The sequence below is a fragment of the Panthera pardus genome, unplaced genomic scaffold (assembly GCF_024362965.1).
Source record: "Panthera pardus isolate Hobbes unplaced genomic scaffold, ASM2436296v1 HiC_scaffold_23, whole genome shotgun sequence".
NCBI classification, from domain to species: Eukaryota; Metazoa; Chordata; class Mammalia; order Carnivora; family Felidae; genus Panthera; species Panthera pardus.
Genome location: NW_026526799.1, coordinates 3,646,301 through 3,666,243, shown reverse-complemented (window position 1 = coordinate 3,666,243; position 19,943 = coordinate 3,646,301). Strand labels below are relative to the sequence as shown.

The following is a 19,943-nucleotide window of genomic DNA, read 5'->3' as shown; positions in this document are numbered from 1 at the left end:
GTAGGGAGATTAAAAAAAAGAAGATTAGCAACAGGCTCATGTCATTTCAGATCAGGTTTTGTGGCCAAGGGCGTTTAGATTTGGAACTGAGAATTCGGGAATGCGGATCCGTAGAACAGTGTTTCTCAAACCGTGGTCCCTGGAACAGCAGGAGCGGTAATCCCCTGGGAACTCAGAAATGCAAACTCTAGGGCCTCCCCCCCCCCCCCCTTCTCCTGACCTGCTGAAGCAGAAATTCAACATGCAGGGCTCAGACGTCTGTGTTTCAACAGCCCTCTAGGTGACTCAGACGCACTGTAGAGTTTAAGAATCGGTGCCTTGGGAGACACGATTACCGACGGGTGTCTTACCTGTCTCTGCTCCTGCGCGAGGGGAAGGTGGCGTTACAACCTTCCACTGTGCACACGTGGGTTTCCCTGGCGTGCATGTTCTTGTGGTGCATTTTCACGCCGCAGGCGTTCTTAAAGGTCTTCTTGCAGACGTCGCACTGGAAGCGGTTTTCTTCCTTCTGCCGGCCGAGTGCACGCTGACCCGCGACGTCCGGCTCTTTAGACTCTTCGAAACAAGGAAAAGCCATGCCTCTGCTGGACAGAGCGCCCAAGAGCCCGCCGGCCAGCAGGTGCTGCTGCAGTCTGATGTAGTCCGGAAAGGGCACGCAGGGCTCCGTCCCGGGTGTAAGGTGAAGCTCACGGCCGCCGTCGTCCGGCCCCCTCGGCACCGCGGGCTCCTGCTTCGCCTCGCTCTCCGCGCGCTGCGGGGCCTGCTCGGGGCTTCTGCTGACGGCCCCGCCGGCCTTCGTCCCCGAGTCTCCGCGGCAGCCCCTCTCTCCTCCTGACCGCGTGTCCTGGTCCCCGGGGGCTCTGTCCGACCGAGGACTGCAGGCCTCCGGCTCGTCCCCGCGGGCCACCCGCGGGGGCACGTCTTCATCCGAGCTGAGCGCCTGCCTCTTCTCGTTGGCGATTCCCACGGTCTCCTTCTCGATTTTGATGGGCATACTGGACTTCCGGGATTTCTTCTTGGGAAGGGCGTCCAGCGGCCCCTCGTTCGACACCAGCTGTTCCGGGATGGAAGAGGACAGGAGAGGCAGAGAAGGCAGCACCCCGGGCGTGTTCGCCAGCTCGGCCGGAGTGGCCGGGCTGCGGTAGAAAGGCAGGACCGGCTGGACCGTCTTTAGGTTGGGGAAAAGCACCCCGTTTTGCCCAAGGCTGGGGAAGGCCGGCTGGCCCCCGGAAGCCTCCCCCGCACCGAAGCCGGCCAGGGGCCTGCAGTCGGCAGAGCTCACCGTGAAGGCCGGGCGTTCGTAGCCGTCCGAGGCGGCCAGGTTCAGGCCGCTGCGCAGGTCTTTGTCCCTGTTGTTCCTGTTCATGGGCATGTGCAGCCGGGGGTTGGGGTTGGCGCTGTGGCGATTCCGGCTCCTGAGGGAGCTGAAGACCATGTTACAGCCCTCGATGGTGCACTTGTGCTTGATCTTCAGGTGGACGGCGTTGTAGTGGATCTTGAGCGTGCCCTTGTCGTAGAAGGTCTTCTCACAGGCCGTGCAGAACACCCGGCCCTTCTTCGCGCCCAGGCTGGTCCTCTCGGGCTTCGCTTTGGCCTCGGGGGACAGCTGTGTCCTTTCGAGCTTCGTGACGATGTTGTACGGGCTGGAGTCACTCAGATGGGCGTTGTCTTCCTTTTTCGTCACCGGATCCGGGCAGTTTAGACACTGCTCTCTTTCCACCTGAAATGGCGTGGAGCTGGAGGTCACGAAGCCACTGCCGGGGAAGGGTCCGTGGATGTCCTGCTTGGGGTCCTGACTTTGGTCCTGACCCTGCTCCAGCACGTACTGCTCGGGCAGGGACCCTACGAGTGTGGGAGGCACAGGGTTGAAGAACTGGAAAGGCAGCATGAAGGTCATGTTGTTGATGAGGTTCTCAAAGGGGTGCAGGCTGCTGGGGTTCCCCTTGTCCACAGGAGCGGGGAGGCCGGCACCCCTGTGGCTGCAGCTCTCGATGAAGGCCCTGATGTCCACGTTCGCCGCGGACGGCGGGATGATGACGGACCGCTCTTCTTTTTCCTGAATTGCCATGAGCTCCGCGATGGACTTGGTCTCCCCAAAACGAAGGAACTGCTGCAAGGTGGCCACCTCCTCCTCGCTGGTCATGATGCTCCAGTGATCCAGCACCTTTCCTGACGCATCCTGAGCCGGAATTAAAAAGCGCAATTAATTTTACTGCTCCTCGCCTTCTTCTCTAGAAGGAGTCACGCGGTCAGGGCCCCCACGAGCACCGCAGGGCGCCCTGGCGCATACTGGAAAACAAAAACGAAACGCCCCCCCCGGACGAGCACAGGGCTCGCGGAGTCCGGCCCCCCCCCCCCCCCCCCACTCACACTACTCTCCTAGGCCGGAGACTCTGTGCAGAAAATAACCTGCACCAATTATAAGCAGTGGTCCAGAAGAGAGAAATAAAATTATATTACTCAAGCCTAAGGGAAATTAAGTGATTATTTTCCATCTTACTTCAAACCAATTGGTTGTCTGGCATTAGGCATAATTCCCCCCCACCCCCCCCCCCCCCGCCCAAAATTAAAATATGTATCATTTGAACAACAGTAACTTCTTTATCTAAAAAGTATAGACAGAGCAATCAGGCCTAGCACAGCTCAAGTATTTATTTTGCTGCGAGTTTAATAATCTTCCCAAGCAACTCACATCAGAAAGCAAATGAACCTGTATTGATCCACTGGCCGTGTTTGCAAAGCACAGATTTAATTACACTGGAGTGTTGGAGATCTTTCAAACTCTAGCAAGGCCTAACTTTTCCCAAAACTACAATAAATATTTTATCACAGAACATGTATTTGATGGCCTACTGAGATCTTTCACAATGCATGTAAGAGTTCTGAAGATGATGAGGGATGTAACATCATAAATTTTTGATGTACTAGAGGTTCAAGGTAATTGATTCCATATTTTTAATCCCAACACTAGAAAGCAAGATTATTAGGATCATTAAATATTGATCTATGTCATAATGTAAGATCATAATGCTACTCTACATAAAAGGTTGCTTTGAGCCTGCTGGGGGTCCTGTATCCAAGGTGAGCAAATATGCCTTCAGAGGAATACTGTGGGCATCGGGGTTAGAAAGAAACGGGTTCAAATCCTGGGTTGGCCACGTATGACCTGAGTGGCTTTGGCCATGATTCAGAGGCACTTGGAGCCTCTGGCTTTTCAGCTGGAAAATGGGGATAATTGACCTGCCTTGTGAGATTTTACAGGAAGAAGGTCCAGGTCGATAAATGGTTGTAAGTGTTCGTGTTAATGACGGCCTACCTGGAGGAGACTGAAGCGAATGTCTAATCATCCCCGTTTCAGGGAAATTGTGACATTTCCTAGCATGGATGTCAAAGCAAGAAAATGTCAAAGCAAGAAAAAAGCTGCAGCTGTGTCAGATGTCAGAGAAATGCTACCATTCGTACCAGGAAAGATGTCCTTTGCTTGCAGATATGACACGTGAGGCCTACCTCCACGACCTGGTCGAGGAGGAGGTAAGACTACTCTGCAAAATAACGGAAAGGGAGAAGGGGAGGAGGGCACGGCACAGCCGAGAGATGAGAACACGTGCGGGGGCCGGAAGGGAGTCCAGGAGCGAGAGAACGAGCGGGAGCCGGAAGGCAGACACATCCCAGGAGGGTGGAGCCCGGGAAGGAAGACCAGAAGTGGGGCAGCATGAAGCCGTAACTGTCCGCCGTGTGGTTCTGGAACTCCCGTTCTCCCCCACCCACACCCTCAGTAAAATCTGGCACAGGCAGGGCCTTGTGTCAGTAGGTGGCTTGGCGACAGTAACGTGGGGCAAACGCTTCATTGCAGGAGGGCTGGCTCGGTGGAATCTGAGTCAGAGAACATGTAATTGCTCCCACGTCCGGAAGTTTCACGGGTATCTGGGGGAAAGCACTGCGTTTTCCCCAGAACACGAGGTGGGGGCTTAAGCCATTGGAAAAAGTTTTTAAAAAGATTTTTTTAAGTTTATTATTATTATTTTTTATTTTGGGAGAGACAGAGACAGCATGAGCAGGGGAGGGGCAGAGACAGAGGAAGAGAACAGAGAATCCCGAGCAGACTCCACACTGTCAGTGCAGAGCCCAGCATGGGCTCGAACTCCCGAAACCGTGAGATCGTGACCTGAGCTGAAACCAAGAGTCAGATGTCAGATGCTTAACCAACTGAGCCACCCAGGCACCCCAGGAAAAATATTTAAGGGAACGATGCCCACCAATGACTGGAGCACTACAGGCGACCGGGTTCCATCGTTTACTGGAACGTGGATTCGAGACGACGTTCCAGAAGAACCATGGCCACGCTCACCATACCTGAAGCACATATCCACGGATATAATCCTGAAGGGTCCAGTCCAGGGCATGGAGAATCTGGAGAACCTCATCTTGCTTCAACACACTGAAGAGCCGGTCCAGTAGGATTTTCAGGCGAACAGGGATGGCCTGGGTCCCGTACAGCATGAGGCTGCTGATGTCAAACACCACATTGGACTGGACAATCTCCACCTGGCTTGTGGGATACACGGGAGGGATCCTCAGCTTGCTTAGAGCTGAAAAATCAAATTGAAGAAAAGAAAGTCCATTTGTAAAGATCCGACTTCTAAGAGAAACACGGAGAAGGTGGCAGGCTAGTGTGAGCTCTCAGGTATGTGTTCCAACAGAAAAAAACAGTAATATGCAAATGTTAACAATCTTTTTTTTTTTTTTAAGTTATTTTGAGGGAGAGAGTGAGTGCGTGAGCAGGGGAGGGGCAGAGAGAGAGAGGGAGGGAGAGAATCCCAAGCAGGCTCTGTGCTGTTAGCATGGAGCCCGACGTGGGGCTCAAACTCATGAACTATGAGATAATGACCTGAGCCGAAATTAAGAGCTGGACACTTAACCGACTGAGCCACGTAGGCGCCTTTGATTAACCATCGTAAGAGCTATCAGGCTCTAAATTATTCACAAGAACTTCTAAAATAAAATGGCCCGGCTTGAGAATCTTTTTTCTTCCCTGTGGCATCCCTAAGGAGTAAGAAATAGCCCCACATAGGACAGACGCAAGGACAAGGAGTGAAGACAAATGCAGCAGGTGCATAATCAAAAGATAGAAAAATCAGGAAGAACAGGGTCTGCCGGTGAAGATCTGACAGATCTGGGCTCGTGCCCTCGTCTGTCACCAGGCTCTGCCTTGTCGTCCAAGTCATCAGGCTCTGCCGATTTAAGCCACCGAAATCTATGCCGTCCAATGTGACAGTCATCAGATCAGGCACGCACAGGTGCTTAAATTTATTACGTGTTTAACTTTACTGAATTATTTTTACCTTATTAAACTATTTCATTCATTAAATTCAATCAAACTGGAAATGGAGTCCTTCAGCCACACCAGTCACGTTGCAAGTACTCAGCAGCTGCACAGGGCTGGAGTGGGGTTCTGGGGTTTGGCAAACTGAGATACAGGACGCCCAGCTACACACGAACGTGGATTTCACGTGAACAGTGAGCGAGTGGGATACGTTTATACTCAAAATATTCACGGGGACACAGTTAAGCTTAAGTTGTTGTGTCTCTGAAATTCACATTTAACTGAGCATTCTGGGTTGTATCTGGCAACCTTGGAGGCCGTTGCATGAGCTGCTGTCGCTGCAGAATGACCCAGCACACCCCTCACGCAGGGTCGTTCAGCTTCAAAGGGATCGTACACAAAGCTCCTGGCCTGTTAGCCAGAGATCGGGGCCACACACAAGGGTTCGCCGTCTGGGAAGGGATTTAACGTTAGCCGTTCCCAAACCACTCTAGGTTATTCCGAGGGGGCACGACAGGCCACGGGAAGAGGACACATAGTTACCGTGGGCCACCCATCCGTGTCTGCACTGCTCACACTGGCGGTGGTTGATCTTCCCCGGCTTGAAACTCTGGCAGCTACAGTTGAGAGTGCAGCCGATAGCCTGCGGGAGAGAACACAGGCCCACGGGGAGCGTGAGTGACACACGCAGGGCTTTGCCGAACACCACGCGGTCGGTCCTTCATTCAGTGACATTCGCCGAGCAGCGCGTGCCCGCCGTGTCCCAGACCCAGGCGGGTACGCAGTGCCCCGGGAAGACGAGCAGCGGCCCGGGAGGCGGGGAACACGTCACCAGCTGCTCTGCATGCGACAATGGGCCGGGAACCAGTTCCGTAAGAGGAGAGCGCCGGCTGGGAGGGGACACCTTGCTTGTTACTAAGAGCACGGGAGGGGTGAACAGTCCTATTTTCGCCAGTCTCTATGTTGACCAAAGCAGTCGCCCTGGACGGTGACACAGGGGCCGCCCTGGATGATCTGAAAGAGTGTGATCTGAATGGAGAATTATCCAAATGTGGACGTGGTTACCCCCTCAACGTGTGGTAGAGGCTAAAAGTCCGCCCAGATGGTGGACACGATGTGGCCAACCACACTGAGGACGACTCCCTGATTCCACCCTCTGGGCTGTGTGGCTCACAGCCCTGTGCACACGCCCAGCTGCACGTTCAAGTGCTGTGCGTGTGTGGGGGTGCCCGGTGTGCAGTGGGGAGCACGGCGGGGGTGCCCGGTGTGCAGACACACGGCTGAAAGAGAAGACAGGGAGGTTCTTGTCAGCTAAGTTCTAGTACTAAGAACAAGGTTCCCGTATATTTCTAAGATGAATTCCTCAAAAGGGGATAGAGGCCTGAAGAATATAACGTTATTACTAAAGAGAGAAAGCTCTCACAGGAGTCCCGACACGGAGGCTCCGGGGAATAGCCACTGGGTGGAATCCACACGATTCCGGAGAGCCCTGAACCTGGGGAGTGCGTGTGTGCATTTGGGGGGTTCCTCCATCTTCCAATTGAGGGGCTGCGGTGCCGTCTGGGGACAGGGAAGGGTAGACTCCATCCCAGGACTCGGGAAACTCAGCGTAAGGAGTGTATAACTAGTCTTCACTTAAAAATCAGTTGCTGCCGGGATTGTACAAACGGTACAGACACTTTGGAAAGCAGTCTGACGGTTCTTCCAGAAGTTAAACACGGGGTTCCCATATGACCTGGCAGTCCCACCCCTAGGCACATGCCCAAGAGAAATGAAAAGACAGGCCCACATAAAACCTGGTGCCTGAATGTTCACAGCAGCATAACACTTATAGTGGCCCGAAAGCAGAAACAACCCCAATGTCCGTCAACTGATGAATGGGTACACGATGGAGTATTATTAGGCCGTGGAAAGGAACAAGGTGCTGCCGGTGCTACAGCACGCAGGGAAAGATGCTAAGCGGAACAAACCAAGGACAAAACGTCACAGGTTGCACGATTCCATTTACATGAAATATCAAGATGAGGCCAATCTCCTGACATTACCAGGGGCTGTGCAGGTGGGGAGGAGGGACGGTTAATGGGTGGCAGTGGGGGGGGGGGGTGGAGATATTCTTTTTGTTTGTGCTCGTCTATTTATTTTATATATTTTTAAAAGTTTATTTATTCATTTTGAGAGAGAGAGCGGGGAAGGGGCAGAGAGAGAGGGAGGGAGAGAATCCCAAGCAGGCTCTGTGATGTCAGCAAAGAGCCTGACGTGGGGCTCGATCTCATGAATCGTGACATCATGACCCAAGCTGATATCAAGAGTCAGAAGCTTAACTGATGGAGCCACCCGGTCACCCCTATTCTGATCTTTTTAAAAATAGCTTTTTTTTAAAAATTACAATTTTGTTAACGTTTTTATTTATTTTTGAGACAGAGAGAGACAGAGCATGAGCGGGGGAGGGGCAGAGAGAGAGGGAGACACAGAATCTGAAGCAGGCTCCAGGCTCCGAGCTGTCAGCACAGAGCATGACGCGGGGCTCGAACCCATGGACCGTGAGATCATGACCTTAGCCGAAGAGGGACGCTCAACGGACCGAGCCACCCAGGCGCCCCAAAACACAGCTTTAAATTGAGACAGAATTCTACCATTCAGCCACTTAGAGTGCACCATCTGTGATTTCTAGCACGTGCGCAGTTGTGCCAACATCATGATCTGATTTCGGAACGTCTCCATCACCCCCAGAAGGAGTCCTGCATACAAACTTGACGGTGGACATACGTATCCACTTCTATTTCTTCCGGGTACATTCCTAGGAGTGGAATTGCTGGGTTACCGTGTAGTAACTCTGCTTAACGTTTTAAGAAGCTGTCAAATGGTTTTTCAAAGTGGCCGCACCACTCTGTATCCCCTCCGGTGATGCACGAGGGTTCCGATGTCTCCACGTCCCCAACACTTGTTGTCTGTCTTTTTTGTAACAGCCATCCCACTGGGTATGAAGTAGTCTCTTACTGTGGTTTTAATTCATATTTCCTTGACGGCTAATGCCATTCAGCATCTTTTCAGCAGCTCATCGCCCATTTAGTTGTAGATCCTCCCTAGGGACACATCTATTCGGATCCTTTGCTCATTTTTCAATTGGGTTGTGTTTTAGTATTGAGTTGTAAGAGTTCTTTATATACTCTTGGTACAAGTCCCTGAACAGGTTATGATTTGCAAATATTTCCTCCCACCCATGGATTATCTTTTCACGTCCCTCATGGTGTTCTTTGAAGCACAGATGTTTTAAATTTTGACCAGCGGTGGGGAGCCTGGGTGGCTCAGTCGGCTGAGTGTCTGACTTCGGCTCAGGTCACAATCTCGGTTCGTGAGTTCGAGCCCTGTATCGGGTTCTCTGCGGACAGCTCGGAGCCTGGAACCTGCTTCAGATTCTGTGTCTCCCTCTCTCTCTGCCCCCCCCCTTCCCTACTCATGCTCTCTCTCTCTCTCTCAAAAATAAATAAACATTGAAAAAAATTTTTTTTTTTAAATTTTGGCCAAGTTGCTTTTTTAAGGTGAAGGAGATGGATGCTTGCACATCTCTGGGGAGCACAGTGGAACCACTCCATTGGATACTTTATAAGGGTAAATTTTATGGTAAGTAAATTGTCTTAATAAAAATATTACTGAAGAAACCAGGCCATTACACTCTGATTAGAATGGCCAAAGTCCAGGGGCGCCTGGGTGGCTCAGTCGGTTAAGCGTCCGACTTCAGCTCAGGTCACGATCTCACCGTCCGTGAGTTCGAGCCCCGCGTCGGGCTCTGGGCTGATGGCTCAGAGCCTGGAGCCTGCTTCTGATTCTGTGTCTCCCTCTCTCTCTGCCCCTCCCCCATTCATGCTCTGTCTCTCTCTGTCTCAAAAATAAATAAATGTTAAAAAAAAATTTATAAAAAAAAAAACAACAAAGTCCAGAACACTGACAATACCAGATGCTCACGAGGAGAGCAACAGAGACGCTCGCTCACTGCTGGTGGGAATGCAAAATGGTGCAGCCACTCTGGAAGACGGTCTGGTGACTTCCTACCAAGCCAAACGTACCCTCACCGTCTGACCCAGAAATTCTGTTCCCTGGAGTGTACGTCCACACGAAAACCTGCACGTGGATGTTTTACAGCAGCTTTAGTCATCACTGCCAAAACTTGGAAGCACCAAGATGTCCTTCAGGGGGTGAATGGATAAGTGAACTACGGTCCATCCAGACAACGGAATGTCGTTCAGTGCTAAAAAGACACGAGTTGTATCAAGCCATGAAGAGACACAGAGGAACCTTAAATACATATTGCTAAAGGAGAGAAGGCAGTCTGAAGAGGCCACCCACTATGTGATTCCAGCTACATGAACCTTCTGGAAAAGGCGAAACTATGGAGGCACTAAAAAGCTCCGTGCTTGACCGGGGTTAGGTGAGGGCAGGGGGCTGTGAACAGGCAGAACACAGAGGATATTTGGGCAATGACAATACTCTGTGCGATATACTATAATGACGGATATGTGTCATTATACTCTTGCCTGAACCCAGAGGGGGTACAACACCAAGAGTGGATTCTAACGTAAACTGTGGTCTCTGGGTGATAATGACATGTCTAAGTGGGTTCATCAATTGTCACAAATGTACCCTCCGGTGGGGGATGTGGATAAGGAGGGGGTCGCTGTCCATGTGCGGGGCCAGGGGGTATATGGGAAATCTCTGTACTTTCAATTTTGCTGTGAACCTGAAAGTGTTCTAAAAAATAAAGTCTTATTTTTTTATTAAAAAGTTTTTTTAGAGGTGCCTGTGTGGCTCAGGCGGTTGGGCGTCCGACTTCAGCTCGGGTCATGATCTCGCAGTCCATGAGGTTGAGCCCCACGTCGGGCTCTGTGCTGGCAGCTCAGAGCCTGGAGCATGCTTCGGATTCTGTGTCTCCCTCTCTCTCTGACCCTCCCCCGCTTGCACTCTGTCTCTCTCAAAAATAAATAAACATTTAAGAGAGAGAGAGAGAGAGAGCGCGCACGCATGCACCAGTGGGGGAAGGGCAGAGAGAGAGGGAGACACGGAATCCGAAGCAGGCTCCAGGCTCCGAGCTGTCAGCACAGAGCCCGACGCGGGGCTCGAACCCACAAACCATGAGATCATGACCTGAGCAGAAGCTCAACCGACTGAGCCACCCAGGCACTCCCAAAATAAAATTTTTTTAAAAAATCAGTGAGCTGGCTTAAATACAGGTTAAAAATCTCCCTGATTTGACGGTTATCTATGACTCCCTTTGGATTACAATGGGCCCGAGCAGATCAATCAGACAAGAGCTTCTCAGGCGAAGGAACAGGGCTGTTCATAACGGAGGTACACGGCCCACAGCAGTGCGTTACCCGATCCCTCCCAGAGGCTATCGGAAAACAGAAAACACGTTTGCTCTTTGTAAAGCCATCCAATATCCTACAGAGAACTCCCTGTGATCACAACGTCCTCTTATGGTAATAATCCATGCCTTCTCCTCCGGGGTGATACCATCCCGAGGCGGTGAACACTGGCCTTGGGGGGAGGAGGTATATATATATAAAGCACAGAAACACATACATAAACAGAACACCGGAATGTGGTATAATACTAAAACTTCCCTGGGTGGGCAGGGGGGGGCACAATTAGGAAAATAAAAAATCTAGGCTCCTCGGGTATACGGGGAGTAATGACAAAAAGATTGAGAAATACTGCTTTAGAGCCAGAAATTATTTCACCTTCTGGCTACAGAGATTCTACTCCTGTACATGTAAACGGATGTGTTAAATACACAGACGCATACGTCTATATTCCTATACACGTAATTACATAGTTATCTCAACTGGGAGGAGAAAAATGAGGACCGGTTTAATGCCTGTTACACACCGTCCCAAGAACTGGAAAGGCACCCTTAGTTTTGTTTGGAGCCCACCTAATATGCTGTCCGGATTCTCAAACGTCCCTGCGGCTCTGAACGCCAGCTGACCAAGGAAGCAGCCCTCTGTATTCTCCACGGCTACCAGCATATCCCGCACTAAGCCTCTGCAATATTTCACAACCTACCTTCCCATCGACAGGGCTGTTTCAAAGGAAGTTTCATTTTGTTTTTACATTTCTTTATTTTTGAGAGACAGAGAGAGACAGAGCATGAGCAGGGGAGGGGCAGAGAGAGAGGGAGACATAGAATCTAAAGCAGGTTCCAGGCTCCGAGCTGTCAGCACAGAGCCCAACACAGGGCCCGAACCCACAATCCACGAGACGGTGACCTGAGCCTAAGTCGGACGCTTAACGGACTGAGCCACCCAGGTGCCCCTCAAAGGATTTTTAAAAGCAGAAAAATTCTTATTTGGGGATCCTGTCCCTCAAGATGCCATTCATCCTTTGCCAGCAAGATGCTGGAAGTATACACAGAAAATTCACATTCACTGATGCAGAAAGTAGGACCCTGCTCCAATCAGAGAAAAAAAGACGTGCTTCAGCACATACTTCCTCTCCCTCCTGAAGATTCTGCTTAAAAGGCTCTCACTCAGGCAAAGCCTCAGGAAACTCTGGGTGATCCTACCTCGGGCCCAGCACGATGAAACTTCAGACGAAACAACTCCAGGCACATTTCATAGCCTGAGATTCAAACTCACTTTTTCTGTATCTCTTGACATCTGACTCAGGGTTTTTCAACTTCAGCATTATTGACATTTTGAGTCCAATAATTCTTGGTGGCGGTGGCTGTCCTGTGTGCTGTGGAATGACTGCTATGTCCCCAGTCTCTGCCCACCGATGCCACAGAAACGCATCTCCCTCTTACGGTTGCGAAAACCCCAAATCTTTCCAGACTGCGGTCAAGACCCACTGACCTATCCTGACTATTCGCTTTTAGCAGCTTCTAGTTTAGGGACACATTTGTACCTATTGGGACATAAACCCAATGTATGAATGCTGTTTTTTAAAAATGTTTATGTATTTTGAGAGGGGGAGAGAGAGAGAGAGAGAGAGCATGAGCAGGGGAGGGGCAGAGAGAGAGGGAGAGACAGAACCTGAAACAGGTTCCAGGCTCCGAGCTGTCAGCACAGAGCCCGACGTGAAGCCCGAACTCACAGACCATGGGATCATGACCCGAGCCAGAGTCAGACGCTCAACCAGCTGAGCCACCCAGGCGCCCCATGAATGCTGTTTTATAAGAAATATTCATGTGGCTCTGTATGAACCTATTTGAATAAGGCTTAATAAAGCTCATTATACATCCATGGAGATAAATCTCAGAGAAATTATTTATGAACTAAAAAAAAAAGCTAATTACAGTGCCTTAAGAAAACTTCTGATATTAAGGGCCCAGGGTTTTCCCACTCATATCGGAATTCCCACAATGTGGCAAAAATTATAGCACTGTTATTTAAAGACAAATTAACACTTCTAAAATGAAATCAAACCCGAAAATTCTAATTACAGGATGAAAAGTACTCATGCAAATCAATACGGAAAACTCTTAAAATGTACATCCTTTCCTTAGGAATCCTAATACTCGTTCCATTCTTCGGAAACATAAAGCAGATGTTTTACAACATTCTGAACTCATCAAGACATGATGATTGCTTTTTTATGCACTCATTTAAAAAAATTTTTTTTTAACGTTTGCTTATCTTTGAGAGACAGAGAAAGAGCATGAGCAGGGGAGGGGCAGAGAGAGAGAGAGACACAGGATCCGAAGCAGGCTCCAGGCTCCGAGCTGTCAGCACAGAGCCCGACGCGGGGCTCGAACTCACGAAACGTGAGATCTTGACCTGAGCTGACGTCGGACGCTTAACCGACTAAGCCACCCAGGCGCCCCTAATTTATTTTATTTTTTAAGTAATCTCCACACCCAACGTGGGGCTTGACCCCGAGGTCAAGAGTTTCATGCTCCACCAACGGAGCCACCCAGGCGCCCCTTTACGCACTCATTTTAATCAGACTATTTCTGAATTGTTACCAGACACTTTGATGTGCCACCAATCAACATCCCAGGTTCTGGCGTGCTTGTCCGTAACTGTCACTTGTGCTCCAGACATGACCGATGCCCCTGGCATGTGACAGACGAGTGGTTACCTGCAGCGTCGGGATGGAAAGCTGGGACCTCGTTTTTAGGTTCTGTGTGAGGGTCTGTCCGTCCCTCCCTCCTTTCCCTGCTCTACGTCCAGCTTGGGGACCAGGCGTCCGGTCAGGACAGGCTGCCTTGACTCGCCAGCAGCAGCGGGTACCCGCACGGACATCCACCGCTGGACGGTGCAGGCCTCCGAGGGGGTTTGAACGACGGAGCTGCAGAATAACGAGTGTCCCTCCGCTTCAAAGCCGATTTCATCTCCTGTACGTGCAGACGTTTTCCTATCACTCAAGATAAGGACTTCAACGGGGAGAGTCTCAGGGAGAGACGGGAAGAGGAAGGAACAAAATTTCACACAATTTCAGCAAGACCCTTGGGGGTTTCCAGGTCCACGGGGTTGCCTCTTTGAGGGGAGCCGTCTGTGAAGCGGCTTAGACACAGGATCGAACTGCGTACCGGCCGGGCAGCTGCGTCGGCTCCCGGTCCTCACTCTGCCCCGTCCAATACGGTGGCCGCTCGCTACCGTCTAAGTCGTTCAAATGCCCAAATTTAAATGTGGCTACTTACGCTGATTATAATAAGACAGAATTACAAGTTCAATTCTTTGGTGACACCAGCCACGTTTCGGGCGCTCAGCAGACGCATGTGGTTTAGCGGCCACCACACTGGATGGTGGAGATAGAGAACGCGCCCGTCATCACGGAAAGTTCTACCAGATGCTTCTGAGGCCAACGGTGGGGCGAGGTGTCCTTCCGGCGTCTGCCCTCCGCGTGGTAGCGTGACTTAACAGGTGCTCTCACGTAACCCTCCCTACGTCGTCGTGGGGAGGGGATTATTCTCAGGAAACTCATATTTATACGGAAGGTCAGTGATTTTCCCAAAGTCGCACGGTTGGTGAGCTTTCCTGAGCACTTAACCGCGTGCGAGGTATTGCACGAAGCATGCTCGTGCACTGTCTCATTTTTTTCTTCCAACCTCCCTGGGAGGTAGGTAATACTATCCCCATCCTAAGGCTGAGGGAGCCAAGGAACTTGCGGGCTATCAGGGTCGTCTCCAATCTGGACACTGGAGGCAGGGTATACCTTGAAACATCCATATTCGGTGCTAACCACACTTACACTTACGGTTTCATCTAATGCCTACGGCAGCTCGGAGACTGAGGCATTATCATCCTGCAGTGAGGACACCAAAGTTTCACACTCTCAAGAGACTTCATAATAAATGAATAAGCAGTTACTGAACATTAATGAGCCAGGAACTGTTTGTTCGAAACTCCGGGGGTTAAAGTGTTGAAGAAGACGGGCGAGGTCCCTGCCCTCCAGGGGCATAATCCCGAGGAGACAGAAAATAAACAAGTAAATAATCCGCACCATTTCCCAGGAAGCTAGTGCTATGAAAAAACGACACAGAACGATGCCAGCAATTTTACTGGGTGGCATGGCGGGATGGGGTATAAGTAAGTGCCTTTTCAATATTTTTAAGAACTATTTTTTTTTTTTGAGAGAGAGAGAGGAAGTGAGCAAGGGTGAGAGGAAGAGGGAAAGAGAATCCCAAGCAGGCTCCACACTTAGTGTGGAGCCTGCCGTGGGGCTGGCGGGATCCCACGACCCTGGGATCATGACCTGAGCCGAAACCAAGAGTCAGACACTCAGCCAACTGAGCCACCCAGGAGGTGCCCCAGTAAGTGCCTTTTATTTTATTCTATTTTATTTAAAAAAAAAATTTTTTTTTAACGTTTATTTACTTTTGAGACAGAGAGAGAGCACGAAAGGGGGAGGGTCAGAGAGAGAGGGAGACACAGAATCTGAAACAGGCTCCAGGCTCTGAGCAGTCAGCACAGAGCCCGACGCGGGGCTCGAACTCACATACCGCGAGATCGTGACCTGAGCCGAAGTCAGACGCTTAACCGACTGAGCCACCCAGGCGCCCCCAGTAAGTGCCTTTTAGATAAGGTCATCACCGAAGATTTTTGAAGTGGTGACATTTGAACAGAATCAAGGGATGGCTAGGAGCCAGTGAAGACCTGGAGAGGGAGGAAAGGTTTTAGGGCAGAGGGCATGACATGTGCAAAGGCCCTGAGGCACAAAAGAGGCTGAGTGCTCAGGAACAGAAAAGGAGCCAGAACCTATGCAGACGGAGTGAGTAAGGTTAATGGTAGGAAATGTGGGTCAGAGAGGTGGCAGGAAGCATTCTGCAGAGGACCTTGTGGGGCAGGCCGAGGAGTCTGGAGTTTGTTCTCAGTAATCCTTTGAAAACAGATATGAAATGAGTATGATTTGCCTGTTGAAACGATTACTTCCCGAGGCAGAGGTGGGGAGCCTGCATGCCTCGCCCCTCGCCACAATGAGCCTCTTTCCCGGGGAGGTGGTAAAGGGTCCTGGTGGCTTCAGGTGACTTAGGTCTTACTTCCCATTAAACCACCAAACCTTCAGCTCCATGCCTTGGAGTCTGACTGAAACAGGCTGGATATCTGTTTCTGCCCACCCTGGAGGGCTATCAGCCATATTAATGAGGATACACAGGTAAGAATTGCAGAGACCGATCGGTACAACCAGAGTGTTGAATCACAGCAAGGTTCGTGGGTCCTCTGGGCTCTGGTGGTCTGACTCCTCCACTGACAGAGCTACCAAAAATACCTATTACAAAACCCTCCATAAAAGCTACTGCACGATGAATCGCTCCAAAAACAGGCAAGGGACCAGCTGAAACCCCAAACCAACACCCAGCTGCTAGCAGGGGGCCGGATCCTTCGTAAGCCCTGCACTGGTGTTATCTGAGAGAGTAATGAATGAATCGAGACGGCAGCGGCACGGTGCTTCCGAATTACAGATGCCCACCCCATAGCCTTTCGTCTCATCTTCCCTTCTGAGTCTCTGCTGGGGGCCAGGTGACGAAGTACTGGCCGATGGTATCCCAGTAGGAGTTACCAGGCGGAGCTTTACAGAAAACCCCTTGTAAATGGGAGCTGAGTCAGCTGGGATACCTCTTTGCTGTCCTCCTCCTTCCATCCTGGGATAAGAATATGATGGTTGGACTTGAGATGCCATTTTGTGACCATGAGGCAACTCTGCGGTCATGCCCTGGGGGACGGCTGCGCAGGAAGGATGGCGACTGTTATTGGGAGCCTTTACTAGCAGCCAAAAGTAGTTCCTAATTTATACACAGGCTGTCTGCTGGCGATGGAGAGGGCCACATAAAAATCGTGTAAAAATGCCTAACTAGGAGAAATCACCAAGGCCAAGTTTAGAGCCTGCTGCCCTCTCTTAAGTGTGAGATTCCAAGGCTGTGCCAGATTCTCGGTGATAAGGATCATAAAAAGCCAAAGGACCCAATCTGCTAAATCACAAATCACTTTTGAAGTCATTAGGCTTTAGAATAAAACTACTTCAAGTTTTTCCAAGCCGCGTTTTTAAATGCTGATACAGACGATTGTTAGTATGTTTGAGTCTCAGAAGAGTCTGGTGCAGATCAAACCGTGCCAGTCAGGATCTATAACACGAAACACCTCCTAAGGCAGCTGGACCACCCTCAGCTTATGGGGAGGGGACCTGGTTTCTCTTCACTTACAGCAAAATTGTCACCCCCATTCTCTCTGTGGCTGCAGAGACAGCCTTCGGGGTTCCGGAAATTGCATCATTCAAGGAGGGGTGGGGGGAGGTCTCCACCTCTTAGATACATTCTGTGCTGCTTCTTTTAGGAGAATTTGCCTTTTTTTTTTTGCTCCCTACCTCTTCTCCTCCCATTTTTTCTCTAACTTCTTTCGATTTTTAAGTTTTCCACTGTTTTCATTACATACACCAATTTGCAGAGGCACAACTAGGATTCTGAACGCAGTATCATCATTTGCCAGACGGGCAACAAGGACAACTGGGAGGAAGAGAAGAGAAAGGCCAGGTGGGCTTCTCGTAGGAGGCAGCTGGCAGCATTGGACGGAAGCCCACCTAGGGAGAGACACAAGACCAGACGTTCATGCCATCTTTCCGCATGAGTAGTTAACGAAGTGATACAAATTTACTTAACAAATTGCTTTTGTTGGCGGTGGTGGTTCTCATTTGTTTTTAAAGCATCTACTACGTACTGATAATTACAAGGAGCCTCCCGGGGATACAAAGCTGAGGAACTCCCAGTATCTGTCCTAGGGGGTGTATGTGTTCATCAGGGAATAAAATTCGACAGCTCGACTGGTCAATGACAGCAGAGAATAAAGTTTTTGAATTTGTCAAAACCTCACATGATTCATTCACTATATTCAAATCCAGAAAGTCAAGAGATACTAAAGACAAATGAGAAAAATCATTGGCTGCCTTTAGGAAATGCTAGGGAACCAATTAATTGTCCTCAAACCTGGTAAACAAAGGGATAGATCAAGTATAAATCCTTAAAAAATTTTTTTTAATGTTTATGTATTTTTGAGAGAGAGGGGAGGGGCAGAGAGAGGGAGACACAGAAACCGGAAGCAGGCTCTGGGCTCCGAGCTGTCAGCACAGAGCCTGACGTGGGGCTCAAACCCACAAACTGTGAGATCATAACCTGAGCCAAAGTCAGATGCTCAACTGCCTGAGCCACCCAGGCGCCCCAAGTATACATCCTTTTTAAAAAATTGTTTATTTATCTTGAGAGAGAGACAGCACTTGTGAGCTGAGGAGGGACAGAAAGAGGGGAGTGGGGAGAGAATCCCAAGCAGGCTCCACGCTGTCAGCATAGAGTCCGACACAGGACTTGATCCCACGAATTGTGAGATCACGACTTGAGCTGAAATCAAGAGTTGGAAACTCGGGGCGCCTGGGTGGCTCAGTCGGTTGAGCGGCCAACTTCGGCTCAGGTCACGATCTCGCGGTCCGTGAGTTCGAGCCCCACGTCGGGCTCTGTGCTGAGAGCTCAGAGCCTGGAGCCTGTTTCAGATTCTGGGTCTCCCTCTCTCTCCGCCCCTCCCCTGTTCATGCTCTGTCTCTCTCTGTCTCAAAAATAAATAAATGTTAAAAAAAAAAAAAAAACTAAAAAAAAAAAAAAAGAGTTGGAAACTCAACCGACTGAGCCACTTAGGGGTCTCAAGTATACATCCTTTTTTATACAAATTGTGCAAACCACTGACGAGACAGAGATTCCCTTTATAGAAGTATCTAGTGAATAAATAAATGAAGAATTAGAATACTACCATTCCACAATTCCTAATGTAAAAGTTGACAACCAGGTCAGTTGCCTCTGATTGGAAAGATACGTTCTACTACAGATGGGGTGTTCTTATGAAAAAAGTTCAGATCTGGGGTGTCTGGATGGCTCAGTCGGTTAAGTGTCCGACTTCGGCTCGGGTCATGATCTCACGTTTTGTGAGTTTGAGCCCCGTGTGGGGCTCTGTGCTGACAGCTCAGAGCCTGGAGCCTGCTTCCGATGCTGGGTCTCCCTTTCTCTCTGCCCCTCCCCTGGTTGCACTCTGTCTCTCTCTCTCAAAAGAAACATTAAAAAAAAATAAAAGAAATAAAAAAGTTCAGATCTGAATCAGATCAAGCCCCTTGGTCAACTCTAGTGCACAGAAAATGCAGGGGACAGAGGAACAACCATAACGTAAACAATACCACAAGGAAGCAGTCACTAATTCAGACTGGGGGGCATTGTATAAAATAAATGACCCAGCTTTTTCAACAGATACATTGCAAGGAAAAAGTGAAGTGTAAACCTACAGATTAAGAGAGACAACATATGGACCTTATTTGGATCCTGGTAAGGAGACACCAATACTTGGGGCACCTGGGGAGCCCAGTCAGTGAAGCGACTAACTCTTGATTTCGGCTCAGTTCACGATCACCTGGTTCGTGGGACTGAGCCCCACGGGGGGCTCTGTGTTGACAGTGCAGAGCCTGCTTGGGATTCTCTCTCTCCCCCTCTTCTCTCTGGCCCTCCCCTGCTGGCTCTCTCTTTCAAAATAAGTAAAAACATTAAAAAAAAAAAAAAAAGAACATGTACTGACCTTCAAGAGTTATGTTAACTTTTTAAAATTTTTATTTTTTTGAATGTTTATTTATTTTTGGGAGAGGGAGAGAGAGACAGAGATAGCGTGAGTGGGGAGGGGCAGAGAGAGAGGGAGACAAAGAATCAGAAGCAGGCTCCAGGCTCTGAGCTGTCAGCACAGAGCCCGACGCAGGGCTCGAACTCACGGACCGTGAGATCGTGACCTGAGCCGAAGTCGGACGCTCAACCGACTGAGCCACCCAGGCACCCCAAGAGTTATGTTAACTTTTATAGGTGCTGCATGAGGCCAGGGGAGGCTTCCCCCACAAGGCAGCAGGTATGCCCTCCTCACCTCGTGCAGGAAATGCCATGGTCCTAGGCTCATTCCGTACATGAGTGTGAAACCCAGGAGGCCAGGCCACAGAGTAGAGGCTTCTGTCCCTGGGCCACGAGAGCACACCTCGAAAGGCAACAGCAGGTGAGCTGAGCGTGTGCTGTCCAGACCGGCAGCCAGGACTGTTGGCTTCGTGGAACCATCGGGATTCCCAGCCACAAGGAGACACCCCCTTTCCCATGAGCACAGTTGTAAAAAGGGACCCAGGA

The 19,943-nt window shown here is 50.1% G+C and overlaps 1 protein-coding gene across 8 annotated transcripts in view; it reads right to left on the bottom strand.

Moving 5' to 3' along the window:
- BNC1 (basonuclin 1) overlaps positions 1-19,943 on the bottom strand; it is a 73,618-nt gene that overhangs the window by 7,316 nt on the left and 46,359 nt on the right. For all 8 annotated transcript variants that reach the window (XM_053888623.1, XM_053888622.1, XM_053888624.1 and 5 more), the window contains 3 exons: positions 5,867-5,966; positions 4,354-4,589; positions 351-2,179 (listed from right to left, as the gene is read on the bottom strand). In XM_053888623.1, coding sequence (XP_053744598.1) covers positions 351-2,179; positions 4,354-4,589; positions 5,867-5,966 — 2,165 coding nt within the window. The remainder of the gene's footprint in view (positions 1-350; positions 2,180-4,353; positions 4,590-5,866; positions 5,967-19,943) is intronic.